Source organism: Cervus elaphus, chromosome 30 (assembly GCF_910594005.1).
Source record: "Cervus elaphus chromosome 30, mCerEla1.1, whole genome shotgun sequence".
Taxonomy (NCBI): domain Eukaryota; kingdom Metazoa; phylum Chordata; class Mammalia; order Artiodactyla; family Cervidae; genus Cervus; species Cervus elaphus.
The window spans coordinates 82,781,804-82,801,975 of record NC_057844.1 but is presented as its reverse complement, the minus strand read 5'-3'; the positions used below and the strand labels follow the sequence as shown (position 1 = coordinate 82,801,975).

Below are 20,172 nucleotides of genomic sequence, written 5' to 3'. Positions count from 1 at the left end.
GGATGGCGTCACCGACTCAATGGGCACGAGTTTGAGTAAACTCCGGGAGTTGGTGATGGACAGGGAGGCCTGGGGTGCTGCGATTCATGGGGTTGTAAAGAGTCGGACGCGACTGAGTGACTGAACTGAACTGAACAGACTCAGGGGTACACTAAAGTGATTCGGTTCCATATACACATATACAAAACCTTCCCAGATTCTTTTCCACTATAGGTTATTACCAAATATTGAATACAGTTCCCTGTGCTGTACAGAAAATTCTTTTTGCCTACCTATTTTATATTAATATATGGTGGTGTGAATCTGTTAATTCCAAATTCCTAATTTATCCCCTCCCCACTTTCCCCTTTGGCAAACATAAACTTATTTTCTAGGTCTGGGAGTCTATTTTTGTTTTGCAAATAAATTCATTGGTATCATTTTTTCAGAGTCCACATATCACATGATATTTGTCTTTGTCTGACTCATTTCACTTAGTATGGGAATCTCTGGGTCCATCCATGCTGCTGTGAATGGCATTACTTCATCGCCCATAGTTGAGTAGCGTCCCACTGTATATATGGACCACATCTTTATCTAGTCATCTGTCAGCGGACACTCAGGTTGCTTCCATGTCTCGGCTATTGGAAACTTGGTCTTCTTTGCTTATGAATTCAGTGCACCCACACCACAGAGTGTGTTAAAAGTTTACTGACATAAACACATATGAAACTGAGGAGAGTTTCAATCTATAATTTAGTAGAATTACATAAATACATCAGACTGTCAATAGATTTTTACAAGCCTGGTTTTCTCCTTGACAAATACCGATTTTGTTCAGTGTACCATATTTTATTAATTCAAGGTTTCAAGATCATTAATTCTCCCACATGAGCCTTTACTGGCAAGATTCTATTAATAAAAAAATATGAAATCTCAAATTCACAATGTAGATAAAAATAATTTGATAATTATATTTAATTTACTTATAACTATATTTATAAATAAGCTCAGACAGTAAAGAACCTGTCTGCAGTGCAGGAGACCTGGGTTGGATCCCTGGGTCAGGAAGATGCCCTGGAGAAGGAAATGGCAACACACTCAGTATTCTTGCCTGAGAAATTCCATGGACAGAGGAGCCTGAAGGACTAAAGCGCACGGGGTCACGAAGAGTCAGACAGGACTGAGCATGCGCACACGCATGCGCACACACACACACTTTACTCACAAACACAATTATATTTTTCAAGTAAAATGATCTAGGGTTTCTCTATGATTATAATTGCATATTTTTACTTATAGAGATATGTGATAGTAATAGATATGTGTGTACATAGAGTGCATATTAAAGTCTTGAAAATTACTTTCACAAGCATCATTTCACTTGGCCCTCAATAAAACTGAAGCAGACCAGACAGAATTTATGGTGCACACTTTATGAAACATTATAGCACACAGTAACACAATGATGTGAGTGACTTGCCATGGGTCACAAAGAAGTAGAGAAAGAAGAAAGAAAGAAGACAGTGAAGGAAAGAGAAAAGGAAAGCCAGTGAATATAAATATGTTAAAGGTTTCATTCTCATTTTTCTTATTTCCCCAATGACAATATTCTCAAAATTCTAGCAAGTTGCTGCCCTGTAAATTGATGGTTCCAGAGTCATAAAAGCTAAGCTTCCTTTACATGTAGTTCATTAAATCAAATTCTTTATTAAAACAGATGGGTATCAAAATGGACAAGTGCTCCATTGTTCACAACTTGCATTTTTGTTTATGTAATGCCCACAATGCCAAGTCCTTCTTTTAAAGGAATGAGGAGACAGGAGAGCCACTTCCTAGCACATTTTCTCTGAATCTCACAAACAGTCTTCCCATCACTATTTTCTTAATTTTACATAATGTCCAGTTATGATATAGCTTTTATAAACTATTAAGAAAAGACTTGGATTTGGGGTAAAAGTTGGAACTTTTTGTTCCTGATATATATGTGTGTGTGAGAAAGAGAGAGAGAGAGTTACATATTGCTTATTTTAGCCAAATAAATTTCATTTTTACTATTTTTTACATTGTTCAAATTTTAGATGAGATCCCTTTAGGTATAAATTTGCCTACATATGCAGTGTGTTTACCCAAGCAAGAAAAAAACTAAGCGCCACGGAATCCACGACTTGGAAAGAAGGAATGGAGGAAGGGAAGAGACGGAAAGAGGGAAGAAGGAAGCCAGTTTTCTGCCCTACAGAAAAAGTCACCATCCTCTTTTGTTTTTCATAAAGCAGGTTGCGTTGCAGGGACCGAACTGGCTTCCTCAGAGCATCACTGGTGTGTTACAAACTGTTGTTGGCCACTGACCTGGAGCCATCTGCTGAAGAAGACCAGACTATTCTGTGCTCACCTGTGTGAAACCTCGACTTCTTGCCTCTGGTAAGATGAGCCTGACGCAGATTAAAGAAACTTATTATGCTGCTGATATCTTGAGAATATAAAAAGATTTAAGCAATAAGATCTCCCTTTCTTTCTATTTTCTTGACACTTTTAAAGCAGCATCTATTCCAAAATGCTCAGGTACAGTATTTCTTAAGTGCATCAGTTTCAGGTCACATCATTAAATGTAGGTCCATTCTTTGACCTGATAGAGGATTGGATTCTGTTAAATTGTCTTAGAAAAGTAAAACAATCATTGGGTTTCTAACACAACATGGATTCTGACATCCTTCTTTCTCAGTAGGACTCGCTTCCCCTGTAATTCCTGTACTTCTGACAGTCAAGATTATTCTGAACTAAGTAAGCTAGAGCTCTAAAGAAGACCCCATAAAGGGTATTCACTATGGAATGTGACTTTGCACAACTTTCTTTTTCAATGTGTCTGTCTTAAGGGTTACCGTTTCCTTTGTTTTGACTTTATCCTTTTTTTTCCAAGTAATAATTATTCACATGAAAAACAGGTGCAATTGTCTGAGTCACATTACAAACGGTAAATGGAAACTATAATTTAGGACTAAGAAATATCTCCCTGTTCAAGATGTACAGAATTGTTTTCAGCAGGATATTTAAGGTTGCCTAGGATTTCTCTGATGGGAGTGAATTTTTCCTGCCTCTCCTGAAAGGGAGATACAGAATCATGTAAGACAATTCCTAATTAAAAAATCTCCTTTTTTATCCCACTGATTCAGGTTCTTTGGATAACCTTGACTAATATATTCCTACTTTCAATAATGTCTGGAACAATCAGACAGAAGACCAACAAGGAAAGAGAGGACTTGAACATTATAGACCAACATGCCCTAACAGACCTGTACAGAACACTCCACCCAGCAACAGCAGCAAACACATCTTTTTCCAGCGTGCACCATTCTCCAGAAGAGACCACATAACATGTTTAACCACAAAACAAGTCTCACAAACATAAAAGGATGGAAACCATAGCAACCAAAGTGAAACCAAAATCAATATTAGAGAAATAACTGAGATACTAACAAATATGTGGAAATTGAGCAACACAGGCCTGAAAAACCAATGAGTCAAAGAAAACATCATAAGGGAAATTAAATAACATCTTGAGTCAAATAAAAGCAAAGGCACAATATCCCCAAGCACGAGATGCAGTCAGTCAGCACCAAGAGGAAAGCTTACAGCAGCAAACACACTCACAGAAAGATCTCAGAACAAAACAAAACTTTACACATCAAAGCACTAGGGGGAAAGGCAAAACTGAGCCCAAAATTACCAGAAGGAAGGAAATAGTAAAGACTAGTGAAGAAATAAATAAAATAGAGAATGGAAAAATACAGGATCAATGAAGTCAACAGTTGTTTATTGAAATGATCGATAAAATGACAAAGAGAAAACTCAAATACATAAATCAGAAATGAAAGAGGAGATATTGTAATTAATGCCACAGACATAAAGAAGAGTATAAGAGACCACTGGGAAAGATTGAAGGCAGGAGGAGAAGGGGGTGACAGAGGATAAGATGGTTGGATGGTGTCACCGACTCAATGGACATGAGTTTGAGCAGGCTCCAGGAGTTGGTGATGGATGGGGAGGCCTGGCGTGCTGCAGTCCATGGGGTCGCAAAGAGTCAGACACCACTCAGTGACTGAACTGAACTACATTAACAAAACAAAGGATAAAATTCACATGACCATCACACATGACATTGACAAAGCATGTTGCAAAAGTCAACATTCATTTATGGTAAAAACGCTCAACAAACTAGGAATAGAAGAAAATTACCTAAACATAAAAAGCCATATATGAAAAGTCCACAGCTAACATCATACTCAATGGTGAAAAAAACTGAAAGTGATTCCTCTGAGATGACTAAGGTTGAATGACAAAAAAACTGATGCTTTCAAATTGTGGTGCTGGAGCAAACTCTAAAGAGTCTCTGGGACTACAAGGAGATCAAACCAGTCAACCCTAAAGGAAATCAACCCTGAATACTCATTGGAAGGACTGATGCTGAAGCTGAAGCTCCAATACTTTGGCCACCTGATGCAAAAAGTTGATTCTTTGGAAAAGACCCTGAGGCTGGGAATGATTGGAAGCTAAAGGAGAAGCAGGCGGCAGTGGATGAGATGGTTAGATAGCATCACCAACTCAACAGACATGAAACTGAGCAATCTCTGGGAGATAGTGAAGGACAAGGGAGCCCGGCGTGCTGCAGTCCATGAAGTCGCAAAGAGACCGATGTGGCTTAGCAACTGAGCACAATAAGAAAGATCAGGAAGAAGGCAAGAATGTCCACTCCTATCACTTCTCTTCAACATAGTTCTGAAGGTCCTAGCCAGAGCAATTAGGCAAGAAAAAGAAGTCAAAGACAGTCAAATCAAAAGGGAAGAAGTTATACTGTCACCAACAAGTTCTTATTTATTAAGGAGCGTCAAGTCCATCATGGCACTTCCTCTCATTATTGAGATTTGGCAACAATAGCTTGTGAGATGGCAACACAAACTTTTAAAAGTAACTCAGACTGTCACGGAATAAAACATTCAGCAGAAGCCCTAATATATTAAAGTCTATGGCAGTCTAATATATTAAAATCCATAGCAGGCTAACAGCCCCTGCAGTTTACAAAGTTTCTCAACCAGTCCATCCTAAAGGAAACCAGTCCTGGGTGTTCACTGGAAGGACTAATGCTGAAGCTGAAACTCCAATACTTTGGCCACCTGATGTGAAGAACTGACTCATTGGAAAAGACCCTGATGCTGGGAAAGATTGAAGGCGGAAGGAGAAGGGGACGACAGAGGGTGAGATGGTTGGATGGCTGCACCGACTCAATGGACATGAGTTTGAGTAAGCTCCGGGAGTTGGTGATGGACAGGGAGGCCTGGCGTGCTGCAGTCCATGGGGTCGCAGAGTTGGACACGACTGAGCGACTGAACTGAACTGAAGCATATGCTGGAAATTTTATCTCATTTAATCTCACATTTAACCCTACAAGGCAGGCACTCTGCTCATCCCATTTCACAGATGAGTCTTAGAAAGGTTTCTCGTGTATTCATGGTCCCAGAGAAATACGAAGCAGAACTTGAAATCCATCATAAGCTGTTCACCTTAAATTTACCCTTTATGTAAACTACATTTTGGGTTTTGTGCCTCAAGGCCTGTCATTCCCTGTATTAGGAAAAACCCTACTTACCAGCCTTATTTGAACTTTATCATGTATCTATAGTTCCAGCAAACCCCTTCCAGGGAAATAATGTATCCCAGGCCCACTCTGAAACACTATTCTTTCTTTCTACAGTGTATAAAGTGAAAGTAGCAACCTAAAACCATATGAAATACTCTGCAATATTCCGTTCAACTAAATTTCTTTCTTCTTTATGTCAAAGTTCTTTTGTCTTGCTTTTGCATTTAGCTTTAAATTACTGAAATAGATGTAAAGTGAAAGACTTGCTGTTCCAAATTATAAAGATAAAAGGCATATTAATAGACTTTTTAAAGGAAGATTTGGGAGCTCATGAAATGATTTCCACCCGGGGACTCCCAACGACATATTACCGAGCTGCTTATAACCAAGAATCTAAATTAGAAAGAAAATGAGCAAGTCTGAATAAGACTTTATCATTCTTAAAGGAATTAGTTAATATTTCAAATGTGTTCATTAAAGACACAGTGCCACATGCCAGAGGCTTTAACTTCCCAAGCTTATTTTTAAAACCCTAATTATAGTAATAAAAATGAAAAAAAATGCACTCCATACATTATTTATAGAAAAAAAGGATATTCAAATGCCTATTTTTATGTATAATTCAATTCCTCTTATAAGAATTTGAATATCAAACTCACCTTATCCATACCCACAATCATATTTTTTAACCAAATCGGCCCACAGTGATTCTTGTGAGGACTTTAGCTAATTTAACTTACGTTACTTAATAGTAGTGATCTCTATCATGGTAATTATTCATGGGTGAGAAGCATCAAAAACTGAAAAAAAAAATAAACACAGGACCTCAGCCATTTGAATGAGGTAAGAGTTATGCCTTGATATTTTTTTTCTTCCTAAAATTCAGTTAATCAACTTATTTTAACGTGTCTAGTTTTTCCCAGTATTAAAATTATTTACCAAAGTCAGTTTCCACATAAATTATACTAGTTACACCTCCAGTCCCGTTATTCCTCTGGGACTGCAAAATTTTTCTGCAAAGGGCAAAATGGAACATTTGAGGCTGCAAGGACCACGGGGTCTCAGTGGGTCACACCTCTTTTGTTGTTTATTGTTTTTTGCTTATTTGTTTGTACTATCCTTTAAAATATAAACAGCATGTCTAGTTCACAGGCTGTATACAAACAGGACTCAAGTTACATCTGGCCCTCAGACTATAGTTTGCTGCCCCTAGCTGTGATGGTTTCCTATAAGGCACCTATTAAAGAGGCTTTTTTTTTTCCTCTTAAGAAAAAAGAACTTGGATTTTCGCTGAATGATAACTTCTATGAGACTTAATCTCCAATAAGCTAGTGTTACAACTTTGAACAAATTACTCAGTCTCTCTGGGTTTTCTTTTCTGATTTATCCATAAATGAGCAGATGATTTTTCACGGGAAGGAGGAGACAGACAGACCTATGGGTCTCTGGGTAGGATGCGCAGTGATAGGAGAGAGGAGAGCTACATTCAAGAGTGAGTGGAGCTTCCACTTGGTCAGAGCTTGGGAGCTGTGGAAGCCAGAAGCTCCAAACGGCGTTTGTAGGCAGCTTGCCTTCTGCCACCTGCAATGCTTGCATCCGTCCATGTAACATCTATGAAATCTGGACACCTACACAGTGATGAATAAAGAATTCACCTCAGCACAGTTGTCTTATATTCAACCAGAGACACAGGTTCGATCCCTGGATCAGGAAGATCCCCTGGAGGAGGAAATGGCAACCCACTCCAGTATTCTTGCCTGCAAAGTCCCATGGACAGAAAAGACTGGCAGACTACAGTCCATGGGGTCACAAAGATCCGGACACGACTGACCTCATGTTGCTCACCCCATGTTCAGTTCAGTTCAGTCGCTCAGTCGTGTCTGACTCTTTGCGACCCCATGAATCACAGCATGCCAGGCCTCCCTGTCCATCACCAACTCCTGGAGTCCACCCAAACCCATGTCCATCGAGTTGGTGATGCCATCCAGCCATCTCATCCTCTGTCGTCCCCTTCCCCTCCTACCCTCAATCTTTCCCAGCATCAGGGTCTTTTCCAATGAGTCAGCTCTTTGCATCAGGTGGCCAAAGGATTAGCTCAATAGATGGAGTTGTTGGGAAAAGAAGAGACTTTATTCAGCAAGTCAGCCGATGAAGATGGTGACCCCCTATCTGGAAGACCCATCTTGCCTGAGTTAGAATTCAGGTTTCTTTTATACTAAAAGGGGTGAGGTTTAGCATCAAACATCACCTGGTGCTGGCCAGCCTCCAAAAGGAGGGGGGCGGGGCCTGTTTATTTCTTCTTTACTGCCTCCGGCCACAGGTGGGCCAGGTCAGGAAGTCTCCTGTGAGCTAAACAAAGGTGTTTCTGCTTAAGGTTCATTACCTGGGTGTTTGAACAAAGTCTGGGAGACAGTGATGGACAGGGGAGTCTGGCATGCTGCAGTCCACGGGGTCACCAAGAGTCAGACACGACTGAGCAACTGAACAATGTTACCTGGGACGTAGGGTCCCCAGAGATGGGACATTGCGTAGAATTTAAAAGCTTAAAAGCAACATCCCTTTAGTGATGAACTTGAATGCAAAGGTTCTTCCGATGATATTAGCATTACCTGCGCCTGCAGTAAGGGGAGGTCAGAAAGCTGGACATGCCTGGGGAGAGTTTCTTGGGGAAGATGTTCTGGATTTGACCCCATCCCTGAGCAAAGACAGAAGCAGCACCTTCCCAGCTCAAAGGAGCACCAATCAAGTCTGTGGGTTAAGAGATGCTAAGTTCCCCGTGGAGGGGCACACGCAGCTTGGGATGGTCCAGGAAGAAGACTGGAGTCAAGAGAGTCGGGAGGAGCTTGGAAGGTGGGCAGGATGAAGTCAGGAAGGACAACGCAGGTCGTGGGGAGCAGCCCGTGCTGGACACCGTGGGCGAAGGGATTCACTGAGGGCTTCTCAGCAGAAGGCCTCAGGGTCAAATCCACATTTATGATAAATCACCCATGCGTCTATTAGACTGGATGTGAGGGAACAGGCTAGAGCTGGAAGATCAATTAGAAACTGATCCCTTATCCTGGGCAGGGGTTGATGAAGCCCTGGCTAAAAGTCATAAAAGGTCAGAATAGAGAAGATGAATCTCAGCAGTACTTATAAGGTAGAATTGTAAAGACTTGGGGGCTGATGGGAAGTACTGGGAGGGGAAGGGAGGGGCAGAGAAATGAGGAGACTGTGGATGGTGCTTCCCACTTCACTGGGGTGGGAGAGAAAAGCCAGGAATCACAGAGGCCAACCAAGATCAGGGACCCCAGAGCGGACACGTGATGGTGTGGAAGGTCCAGGGAAGGATGGAACACCTGGGAAAGGTGCCCTGTGGCCAGATGTAGGCCAGGAGGAGGGTGGGCAGAAAGGAGGGCCACCCAGGAAAGGAGGGGCAGGAAGAGAGCACTGATGGAAAAACTGACCACCTACAGACCCCCACCTTCCCGCCTGGCAGACACTCCTGTAGGCAGGAAGAGCAAAGCCTAATAACCTTGCCAAGATCGAGTTCTGGGATCTTGACCAAAATGACCCAAGTACTCTGGGCCTCCTGTTCTTCATTTGCAGAACTGGGGCTTGAGTAGTTTATCTTACACGTTCCTTCTCACCCAGCCTTTCCTCATTCTATAAAATATGCCGTCATTGGCCAAGATTTGCCCTGATGATAAGACCTCAAAGAGGGAGATACACTTTTGCGGTCCTCAGCTAAGCACATGCTCAAATTCAAAGAAACATCACATTCAAATACCCCAGTTCCACGGCAATGTCTTTTCTCACCTATGCAAATGTTGTAATAAATGCAATGATCTGCAAGTCACATATATACAGAAAGGTATGTACACACATACGTATATATAATACAGGATCACATCGGCATTATACGAGTTATGGTTTTACTCAACAGATTTACTTTCCTGATTTCTTGAGTAGGAGGAAACGTTTCTATTTTTATTCAGTCTCCCTCAGGAGCATTCATGCTCTGCAGGTTTATATTCAGTGGACATTCTCTTTATCTGAAGGAGTACTAATTTACCCATAGATTACATTAATGGCCCGTCCCAGTAGCTACTGGAGCTGTTATCTTCAAGTGTCCTCAGGTCAGAAGAAACAAATCTTTAAAGGATTCATTGCTTGTGCAAAATAAACTAGCTATTTCAGATTAAAATGTACTAACTACTATACACAAAACAGATAAACTACGAGGACCTACTGGACAGCACAGGAAGCTACAACTCAATATTCTGTAGTAACCTATGAGGAGAAAGACTCTGAAAAACAACACATACATATGTATTCAGTTATATATATAACAATATATTTTTAGTTTTAGGTGTATAGCACAGTGATTCTGTGACTCTACATACTATAGTGTATAGCACACAATATATAGAGTTACATAGGTATACATATAGTTATATATATATATTAAACTGCATCACCGTGGCTATACACCTGAAACTAACACAACATTGTAAAATTATAGTTTAAAAAACACTTCAACTATTTTACTGTGTACTAAAACCATTTCATTCCCTTGACAGGACATAGATAAGCTCAACCATACCATTATGCCCTTTAGATAAAACTGTACTGATTAAACTTATTTTTCCTTTAATAAATAAACATCACACTTGGAATGATTCTTTATAGCAAGTACTATATCCCTGGGGCATATCAGTCTGTAAAGCGAGGGCATATACTCGGGTTTCCCAAAAGCCCATCAGCTGTAACCTCGTAAGCACACACAAGTCGATCACACGTGATTAGGCACCCTGGTCGTCAAGCACGTGTCACACAGGCTTGTGCAATTTTAATAAACAGCGTCACACAGACAAATAGATATGTTCAGGAGGACCCTTAACCCAAGGATGACAAATCACCTTCAAAGCCTTTAGACCTACCCAGAGCAAAATGTAATCCACCCTGGCTGCTAGGCAGTAACCCCACAAAGAGGCTGCTAGCCGGCCCAGGTGGGGGTGTGGCTCCCCTCTCTTCCTCCCAGTCCCACGGTTTTCGTTTCAGGATTTCAGGGACAACCTTGGAGTCTCTAGTTCTGAATCATTAGGAAATTCATGCAGAGTCTGTAGGGGGTTCATAAATAACGCCCCCCCCCCCAAAAAAGCAAACGTTCGAGACACTTTAACCTTCACCTGAGCAGAAATTCCAGCCACCCTTATGAGATCCCCCAAGAAAGCCCCCTCTCAGAGGATGAGCGCTTCCGGAGCTTTGCACTTAGCAGGATAAAGACCGCCCGGCGCGCCCCCCTTCCTGCCCAAGGACTGCTCCGGCCAATTCACAGCAGCTAAGTTTTCTTGGCCCCGCCAAGCAGAAGACAACCCATCCTCCTCCAATGGCTAAGGAATTCTTCCCAGTGGCAAACGCTTAACACACAATTGAAATGCCTTTGGCTCCTTCCCCCCTCCACCCCAAAACTGGAGGTCTGAGCCCCCCAGAGAATAGCTACAGCTTTTCCATAAACGACAGAAATGCTAACAGAACTTGATGACAATCACCTCCCTTACCTTTCGGGGGGTGGGCCTACAAGGGACCATTAAACCCAACACTTTCACAGACCTCCTCGGTTTCCCCCAGCCGGGAAAGATGGGGCGGGGGCTGGCTGAGGTGGGGTGGGAGGGAGCGGGAGGCCAGAATGAAGAGCTCGGGGTGGGGACCGCGCCCCCCGCCGACGTGGCCCACCCCGTAGTGGCCGGACCCCTGAGACAATGGAGCGACATTGTCCCGCGGGGGGTCGCGGTCAAGGGTCAGTAAATGGGTGGAAGACGCGACGGCCTGGGGGGCTTCCTTCACCCCTATATCTTTGTTCTCTTAAGTCGTCGCCCTCTTGCATCCCCAAAGAAAAAAAGAGGCCGAACCCCCACCCCCTGCCCGCTAGGAGTGGCCACGGAGGGCCCCCCGCGCCGCTCCTCCCGTCTCCCGTGGCAACCAGAGGCTTCCAGCCCCTCTCAACCGGCAGCCAGTCGTCTCCTCCCGGGCTGGTCCAGAGTTCGGAGGGTTTCAGCTCTCAGTCCGCGTCCCCTTCCCGAAAAGAGATCGCCAGCCCCCTCCCCACGCCCGCCCCCGTCTCCACCCTGGGACTCTAGCTGGGGAGGGGGGACCCGAAGAGGCAGGTGCCAGCAGCCCACACCCTCCTGGGGTCGCCCCGCCGAACCTCTGGGCCGGGAGGCGAGGCTGCCCGGCCAAAGCGCCCCGCGCTGGGGACCGCGCCCGGCGCCCGCCGCCGCCCCTACCTGCTGGAGAAGGGTGCCCCGCAGCCGGGACCCCGGGAGTCGGCTCCTAGTGCGTCCCGCGAGGGTGCGCGGCGCGCCGCTGCCCTGCGCTTCCCCGGGGCCGTGGCGCGCTCGGGGCGGGTGCGCCGGGCGCACCCGGAGCTGGTGAACGCCGCTCTCGTCCCGGCCGGCGGTGCGGGCTGGGCGGCCGGGGCCCGGCTTCCGCGGTCGCGCTCGGGCTCCCGGGCGCCGCTCAGGCAGCCGGGGCGCTGCGGGGCCCGCCTCCGTCCGGGCCGGCCGCCGCCTCCTTCCCACGCGCTCGCGCGCCGGGACCGCGCCTCTCTGCTCTCGCTGCGCCTCGGGTCCCCCCCGCTCCGGCTTCTCCCGCCTCCCGCCTCGCGGGCCAATCTAAGAACCCGGCTCACTCTTCAAACTTCTGCGTCCGGACTCGGCCAGAAGCGGGGCAGCGGGACGGGAACGCGGGGGTGGCGGCCCGGTCGCGGGGCCCCAGCGCGCTGGCCCGGGGCTGCGACCTGGAGCGGGCATTCCCCGTGAGCCGGCCGACCCGAACAAAGGCCATCGCGAGGACTGTGGCAGTTGTCACCCGAGCAGATGAGTGACCCTGTTTAAAGACACAGAGGCCCTGACGGTCCTTTCGGCTCTGGTATTCGAGAGCCCCTGAGATTCTCCTGAAATCTCCGACATAGCTAACTTAAGCCTGGGACGGCCACCCCCGGCAAGGAAAAGCCGACTCCAGGCAACTGCGCTCTGTTGCAGTTTTCAGGACAGAATAGAAAGCTGCCCTGACCGCTCCCCAAGATTTTGTTTTTGGTTGGCTGTGTAAACATATTTCAGTGTCCACATTTTGCTATGAGGGCCATGCTCGATATTAATTCCAGAGTTAATGTGATATACATATATATATATGCGCGTACCTGCATATACAAATATATATATGTACAGATGAGCTTGTAAACATATGTACAGACACATAATAGTATATAGTAGCAGGCGGATAATAGTAGAGGTCTTGTTTATAACACTCAGTAACTGTTTATTCCAGTGAGATTATAATTATATTAATTATTAATTATCAAATATATTTGCATAAATCCTATGCTACATGTATATATGAAAAATAGAAGATCTAGGGATGTCTGCATGGAATATAAGTTTTTTTGGGTTTTTTTGTAATATAAGTTTCATGTTAAATGACATTATACCAGTGCACGTTCAGGAAAGGATTAAATAATGACTCTGAGATACTGTCTTGATTTTCATTTATATCTCATGTATTTCTGTTATTTGAGATACATTTTTTTGAATTTCAAGATAGGATCAATGAAATGAGCTAATTTACTCTGTAATGACGTGGAACTGGAGACACTTTCTCTATATAATGTGAGGAGAACGAATCCCAAGCCAGATTTAATTTCTTATAAAAGTAATTTACAACATCATAGAATTTACCAAAGCAATCCAACAACTGTTTTAAAAATAATGTAGACTAGTAAGAATGAGTATGAATTCAAAGGAAAATAAATATTTTATCACCTAATTGTTTTCTTGTCCTTTTATATATTGAAACCAAGACATAGATATGGACTGTGAGGACTATTACTCATTTCTATGTTTATTGTTTGTATACTATGTGAAACCATTCCATTTCTCTCTTTTTTTTAACATTTTATTTTGTGTTGTTAACCATTGTGATCGTTAACAATGTGGTGATAGTTTCAGGCATACAGGAAAGGGACTCACTCACACAAACTCACGTATCCACTCTCCCCCAAACTCCCCTCCCATCCAGGCTGCCACATGACATTGAGCAGAGTTCCCTGTGCTCTACGGTAGATCCTTGTTGGTTATCCATAGTAGAAGAGACCTAACCTACCAAAAGTTAGCTCTGGTAACTAGCTTTTAAGCTCGCTGGTGCTTCAGACAGTGGAGAACCCACCTGCAGTGCAGGAGACCCAAGTTCGATCCTTCCATCAGGAAGATCCCCTGGAGAAGGGAATGGCGACCCACTCCAGTATTCTTGCCTGGAAAATTCCATGGGTAGAGGAGCCTGGCGGGCTGCAGTCCACGGAGTAGCAAAGAGTCAGACACGACTGACTGACTATCAAACTCTGCACGCATAAAATAAAAAGTGCCTATTAAAATACTAATGCAGGCCCCGAGGGACAGAGTGGGGCCCGGTTCTGCTGAGGAGGCGCGGCGGCGGGACCGGCCGGGAAAATGCCAGTGGCGGTGATGGTGGAAAGTTCCTTTAGTTTCAAAAAGTTGCTGGATCAGTGCGAGAACCAGGAGCTCGAGGCTCCAGGAGGAATGGCTACACCCCCAGTGTATGGTCAGCTTCTAGCTTTGTATCTACTCCATAATGACATGAACAATGCAAGATATCTTTGGAAAAGAATACCACCTGCTATAAAATCTGCAAACTCTGAACTTGGGGCTATCTGGTCAGTTGGCCAGCGGATCTGGCAGAGGGACTTCCCCGGGATCTACAGCACCATCAACGCTCATCAGTGGTCTGAGGCCGTCCAGCCAATCATGGAAGCTCTCAGAGATGCAACCCGGAGACGAGCCTTTGCCCTGGTCTCCCAAGCCTACACCTCCATCATCGCCGACGATTTTGCAGCCTTTGTGGGACTTCCTGTGGAGGAGGCTGTGAAAGGTATCCTCGAACAAGGCTGGCAAGCCGACTCCACCACAAGGATGGTCATGCCCAAGAAGCCAGTTGCAGGGGCCCTGGATGTTTCCTTTAACAGGTTTATTCCCGTATCAGAGCCCGCCCCTGTTCCACCCATCTCCAACGAGCAGCAGTTAGCCAGACTCACCGATTACGTGGTTTTCCTCGAAAAGTGACCTTTCTGAGTTCAAGATCCACCTTCAGAAGCCTGAATACTGACAAGTAGAGAAATGTAAAATTTATATTTTCAATTTTATTGGATGGATGAAGCACCGCAGCATACTTTACTGAGTATGTGATAAAATACACATATAATATCAAGTATATTATATATATTTTGTCCTTAAAACATGCTGAATGGTTGTTGAAACAGTTCTCATTTTGCACCGTTTGACAGTTTGGATGGAGTCCGTCAGTATTATGCAGTCAGTTTATATTCCCTAGTGACTTGTGAAATGCAGCCCTCCTGCTCCTGTAGAACAGTGGTTGTCAAGCGCTTCTTCTGCCCCAGCACACAGTGCGTCCCCTCCCATCTGCACCATAGGTTGATAGTTGCCATGGTGCATTGGGTTGTGAGGAGGACACCCCAGAGGCCGCATCTGCATTGCTGGGTGTGGTAATTCACACCCTCTTTGGAGAACATGCTCTTTTCCTCCGCCCACCTGAGGCTCACAAATACAGAAAGCTGAGCCCGAGCTGAGGAACAAGACCATTTCCCTGGTAAACCAGTTTGCTTTAGACTTTTTTCTGAGAGCGTGAGTATATCCATTGCTGGCGGTGGAGGGCTTGCCTTGAATATGTGACTTATTTAAGACATTCGTGGGAAGTATGAAGTTGTAATATTTCCTTTCAGAAGAAGGGAGACGTCAGTGTGGAATGCATTGTTGAGGAAAGAAGCTATTACGTGATACACTTTGTACCACTAGTCTGCAGCCTATCGGCTGCTTATGTTTATCCCTTGGGTTAAATTCTGCCCATGGGAGAAATACTGAACAAGTCTTTCATTTTTGTGTGTGTGACAGCCCTCTGAATATTTGAAGTTGCGTATTTTATCTTCAGGTTAAATCCACCCCCTAGTTCATTTATTCTGCATTTGTTCAATGAATATTTAATTGAATTCTTCAGCTGTTTTACTGAAGGTAGTTTCTAGAGGTTTCACTATCCTGTCTTCCTGTGGATGCGTTCTAGTTTGTCATTGTCTCTATTAAAGTACAAGTTTCCTAATTAAATAGAAATGACCTATAAAAAAAAATAAATAAATAAAATAAAATACTAATGCAGATTCAGCATGAGCGTTTACCATGAGTGTGACTAGCATGCTTATATTCCTTAAATACAGGTTGTATATTTGATATAGGTTTATATCTATCATATATCTGTTTCTATAATAGCAGCTTACAGTTATAAGAAACTAAAAGAAAATATGTTCATAAAAACCTATAAATCATAAGCAAGATCACATTTATATTCCAGCTATTCCCATCACATTCTGCATCTCATAGTCATAACAGTGGCTTCAAATACACAACTGACGTTGATAAGGTTTGAAAAAATGATTTTGCTAACCAAGCATATAGGCAATATATTAATAAGAATGTCAATATTGGTCCAGTTCCCAGAGGTAATTTTTCTCTTTAATGTGAGATATAAATGCTGGTTTGCCGTTGGTGAGCACTGTTTACAAGGAGACATCCAATTCTGAAATAGCAATTCTTTCGCTAGCACAGAAGCAGGCATTACCCAGCTTTGGCAACCGCGGAAGGTATGCGGTAGTAAAAGAGGATTGCCTCGAATAGAAACTCCAACACAGCTACTTTCGCATCCTGACTGAGAGCTCTTGTCACTTTTCAGAACATAAATTACTATGGGAAAGGGTGTGAGGTAAATGCTTTGTATTTTATTACACTCATAGTCCAGTGTACCTCTCACAGATCTGTCTTAAACGAACTGGAAATTATAAAATGAAAATGTAGTAATTTGCTAATTCTTAACACTGTGGGGAATGGAGCTGTTCATTTCCCATGTCTAGGTTAAAATTATGTCCTTAACTATGGACATTCAGTATTGCTATGGGATGGCAAAAAAAGAATTTCATACCTATCACTGGGAAACAGCATCGTGTTTAAATCAATGCACAGTTATAACTCCTGCATCTCCAAAGTATATGAGAGTCCAGTTTCCCTATTTATTCCCTGTGAACTGAGTGCTTGTATGCCTTTGAAATTCATCTGTGGATATCCTCACCCTGATGAGAAGGTACTCAGAGGAGGGGCTTTGGGGGTCAATGAGGTCATGTGGGTGGAGCCCCCATGATGGGGTTGGTGATGAGAAGACAGAGGGCGTGCTTGATTGCGCTGTATTCTCTGCCATGAGAGAACGCAATGAAAAGACAGTCATCTGCAACCCACAAGAGGGCCTTCCCCAGAGTCAGATCGTGCTGGGCCCCTGATCTGACTTCTGGCCTCCAGAAATGTGAGACATAAATTTGTGTTGCCAATAAGCCTGCACTAATTTGGGTTTCCCAGGTGGCTCAGTGGTAAAGAAGTCAAGGTTCAATCCCTGGGTCAGGTAGATCCCCTGGAGAAGGAAACGGCAACCCACTGCAGTGTTCTTGCCTTGAGAATCTCCTGGACAGAGGAGCCTGGCGGGCTGCAGTCCATGTGGTCACAGAGAGTTGGAGTAAAGAGCAGCAGCAACAGCTAACTTATGGCAACCCAAACAAAGACATCATTCCATCAGTTATTGAGGGAGGGATATTCAAATCTCCAGCCTCGATTTTGAATTTTTGTAGTTTTCCTCACAGTTCTGTCAGTTTTTACTTCATGCATTTAGAATTTCTATTTCCAGTGCATAATGTTTAAACTTGTTCTGCACTTCTGGTGAGTTGATCCCTTTATCATTTTGAAATGATAGAATTGGTATGGACCTAACAGAAGCAGAAGATATAAGGAAGAAGTGGCAAGAATACACAGAAGAACTGTACAAAAAAGATCTTCACGACGCAGATAATCACGATGGTGTGTCACTCACCTAGAGCCAGACATCCTGGAATGTGAAGTCAAGTAGGCCTTAGGAAGCATCACTATGAGCAAAGCTAGTGGAGGTGATGGAATTCCAGTTGAGCTATTTCAAATCCTAAAAGATGATGCTGTGAAAGTGCTGCACTCAATATGCCAGCAAATTTGGAAAACTCAGCAGTGGCCACAGGACTGGAAAAGGTCAGTTTTCATTCCAATCCCAAAGAAAGGCAATGCCAAAGAATGCTCGAACTACCACACAATTGCACTCATCTCACACGTTAGTAAAGTAATGCTCAAAATTCCCCAAGCCAGGTTTCAATAGTACTTGAACAGAACAGGCCGGATTTAGAAAAGGCAGAGGAACCAGAGACTTCCTCCTCAGAGAGTTTTTAGAGACTTCCCTGTAGCTCAAACAGTAGCGAATCTGCCTGCAAGGCAGGAGACCAAGGTTCGATCCCTAGGTTGGAAAGTTCCTCTGGAGAAGAGAATGGCAATCCACTCCAGCATTCTTGCCTGGAGAGTTGCATGGACAGAGGAGCCTGGCAGGCTACAGTTCATGGGGTCGCAAAGAGTCGGACCCAACTGAGTGACTGACACAGTCCACAGAGGAGCCAGTGATCAAATTGCCAACATCTGTTGAGTCATCGAAAAAGCTAGACAGTTCCAGGAAAACATCTACTTCTGCTTTATTGACTGTGCCAAAGCCTTTGACTGTATGGATCACAACAAACTGTGGAAAATTCTTCAAGAGGTGGATATACCAGACCACCTGACCTGCCTCCTGAGAAACATGTATGCAAGTCAAGAAGCAATAGTTAGAACTGAACATGGAACAACAGACTGATTCCAAATCGGGAAAGGAGAATGTCAAGGCTGTATGTTGTCACCCTGCTTATTTAACTTATATGCAGAGTACATCATGAGAAATGCTGGGCTGGATGAAGCACAAGAGGGAATCGAAATTGCTGGGAGAAATATCAATAACCTCAGATATGCAGATGAAACCACCCTTATGGCTGAAAGACAAGAGGAACTAAAGAGACTCTTGATGAAAGTGAAAGAGGAGCCTGAAAAAGTTGGCTTAAAACTCAACATTCAGAAAACTAAGATCATGGCATCTGATCCCATCACTTCATGGCAAATAGATGGGGAAACAGTGGAAACAGTGACAGACTGTATTTTCTCGGGCTCCAAAATCACTATAGATGTTGACTCCAGCCATGAACTTAAAAGATGCTTGCTCCTTGGAAGAAAAGTTATGACCAACCTAGACAGTATATTAAAAAGCAGACACATTACTTTGCCAACAAAGGTCTGTCTGGTCAAAACTATGGTTTTTCCACTAGTCATGTATGGATATGAGAGTTGGACTACAAAGAAAGCTGAGCGCCAAAGAATTGATGCTTTTGAACTGTGGTGTTGGAGAAGACCCTTGAGAGTCCCTTGGACAGCAAGGAGGTCCAACCAGTCCATCCTAAAGGAAATCAGTCCTGAATATTCATTAGAAGGTCTGATTCTGAAGTTGAAACTCCAATACTTTGACCACCTAATGTGAAGATCTGACTCACTGGAAAAGACCCTGATGCTGGGAAAGATTGAAGGCGGGAGGAGAAGGGGAGGACAGAGGATGAGATGGCTGGATGGCATCACCGACTTGACAGACATGAGTTTGAGTAAACTCTGGGATTTGGTGATGGACAGGGAGGCCTGGCATACTGTGGTTCATGGGGTCACAAAGAGTCAGACACAACCAAGTGACTGAAGTGAACTCCTAGTATTCTCTGGAATATTATTTACTTTTTCTGATAATGATATCTGATATCTCTAGCTTTTTTTTTTTTTTTTTTGGTTAGTAGTTGCATGGTGTCTCATTCCATCTTTTAAACTTAAATTATTTGTGTCTTTATGTTTAGAGTGTGATTCTGCGGGAAGAGGTTATAGAGAGGATGTGATTGCCTGTTGACCCCCAAGCTCTGCATGGGCAAGCAGGGGCTCCTCACCCCTCCCCTGTGCCTGGGACATCCACTCTGCCCACTGTCCCCACAGGGGGAGCAGAGTTCAGGGATGCAGTCCTCAGATCTCTGTGAGACCATCCAGACACTACATGTGCCTGAACTCCATTAAGGTCTTTCTATAAACTTTTAAGATTCTACTGGGCAAGTGCGGAGGTCCATTCTCTTCTTGCAGAGTCCAGACAAGCCTTGGAGGTAAGTCCCTTGCTTATTACCCCTGCCAACTACCAGTCTGGAGTGGCTGCCTCTTTCTTGGTCTCTGCTTGCCCTCCAGGACGGGGCCAGTTTCGGATTTCACCTGCGGAATTCTGAGGCTGAGAACCATCATTTGGGTACCTTCATTATCATATACTGATATCATTTGTGTATGCAGAACTTATTGACAAAAAGATGAGGCTCAGACAACTTCAGACCACATGTGTGGTTGTTGAGACCACATATGTGGTGTGAAATCTATTTATACATCTGTGTGTTGCTCATGAAAGTGTTTGCCGTTTTATAAATGGTACCAACAATCTAGAAACATTTTTAGCTTTAAAATATTCTTACTTTCTAAAATATCATTGTTTTTCTTTTGGTTTAAATATGT

At 43.8% G+C, this 20,172-nt stretch overlaps 2 protein-coding genes across 2 annotated transcripts in view; one reads left to right on the top strand and one right to left on the bottom strand.

The window, feature by feature from the left end:
- The window catches only part of MYO16 (myosin XVI), a 504,859-nt gene extending 492,693 nt beyond the window's left edge, over positions 1–12,166 (bottom strand). The window contains exon 1 of the mRNA XM_043891888.1: positions 11,881–12,166. The gene's annotated coding sequence lies outside the window, so the exon portion shown is untranslated. The remainder of the gene's footprint in view (positions 1–11,880) is intronic.
- A 1,872-nt stretch (positions 12,167–14,038) lies between these two features.
- On the top strand, positions 14,039–15,793 carry LOC122686959 (COP9 signalosome complex subunit 8-like). Its single transcript, XM_043892331.1, has one exon. It carries the CDS (start codon positions 14,098–14,100, stop codon positions 14,725–14,727), a length of 630 nt encoding a protein of 209 aa, XP_043748266.1. The 5' UTR covers positions 14,039–14,097; the 3' UTR covers positions 14,728–15,793.
- The last annotated feature ends 4,379 nt before the right edge of the window (positions 15,794–20,172 follow it).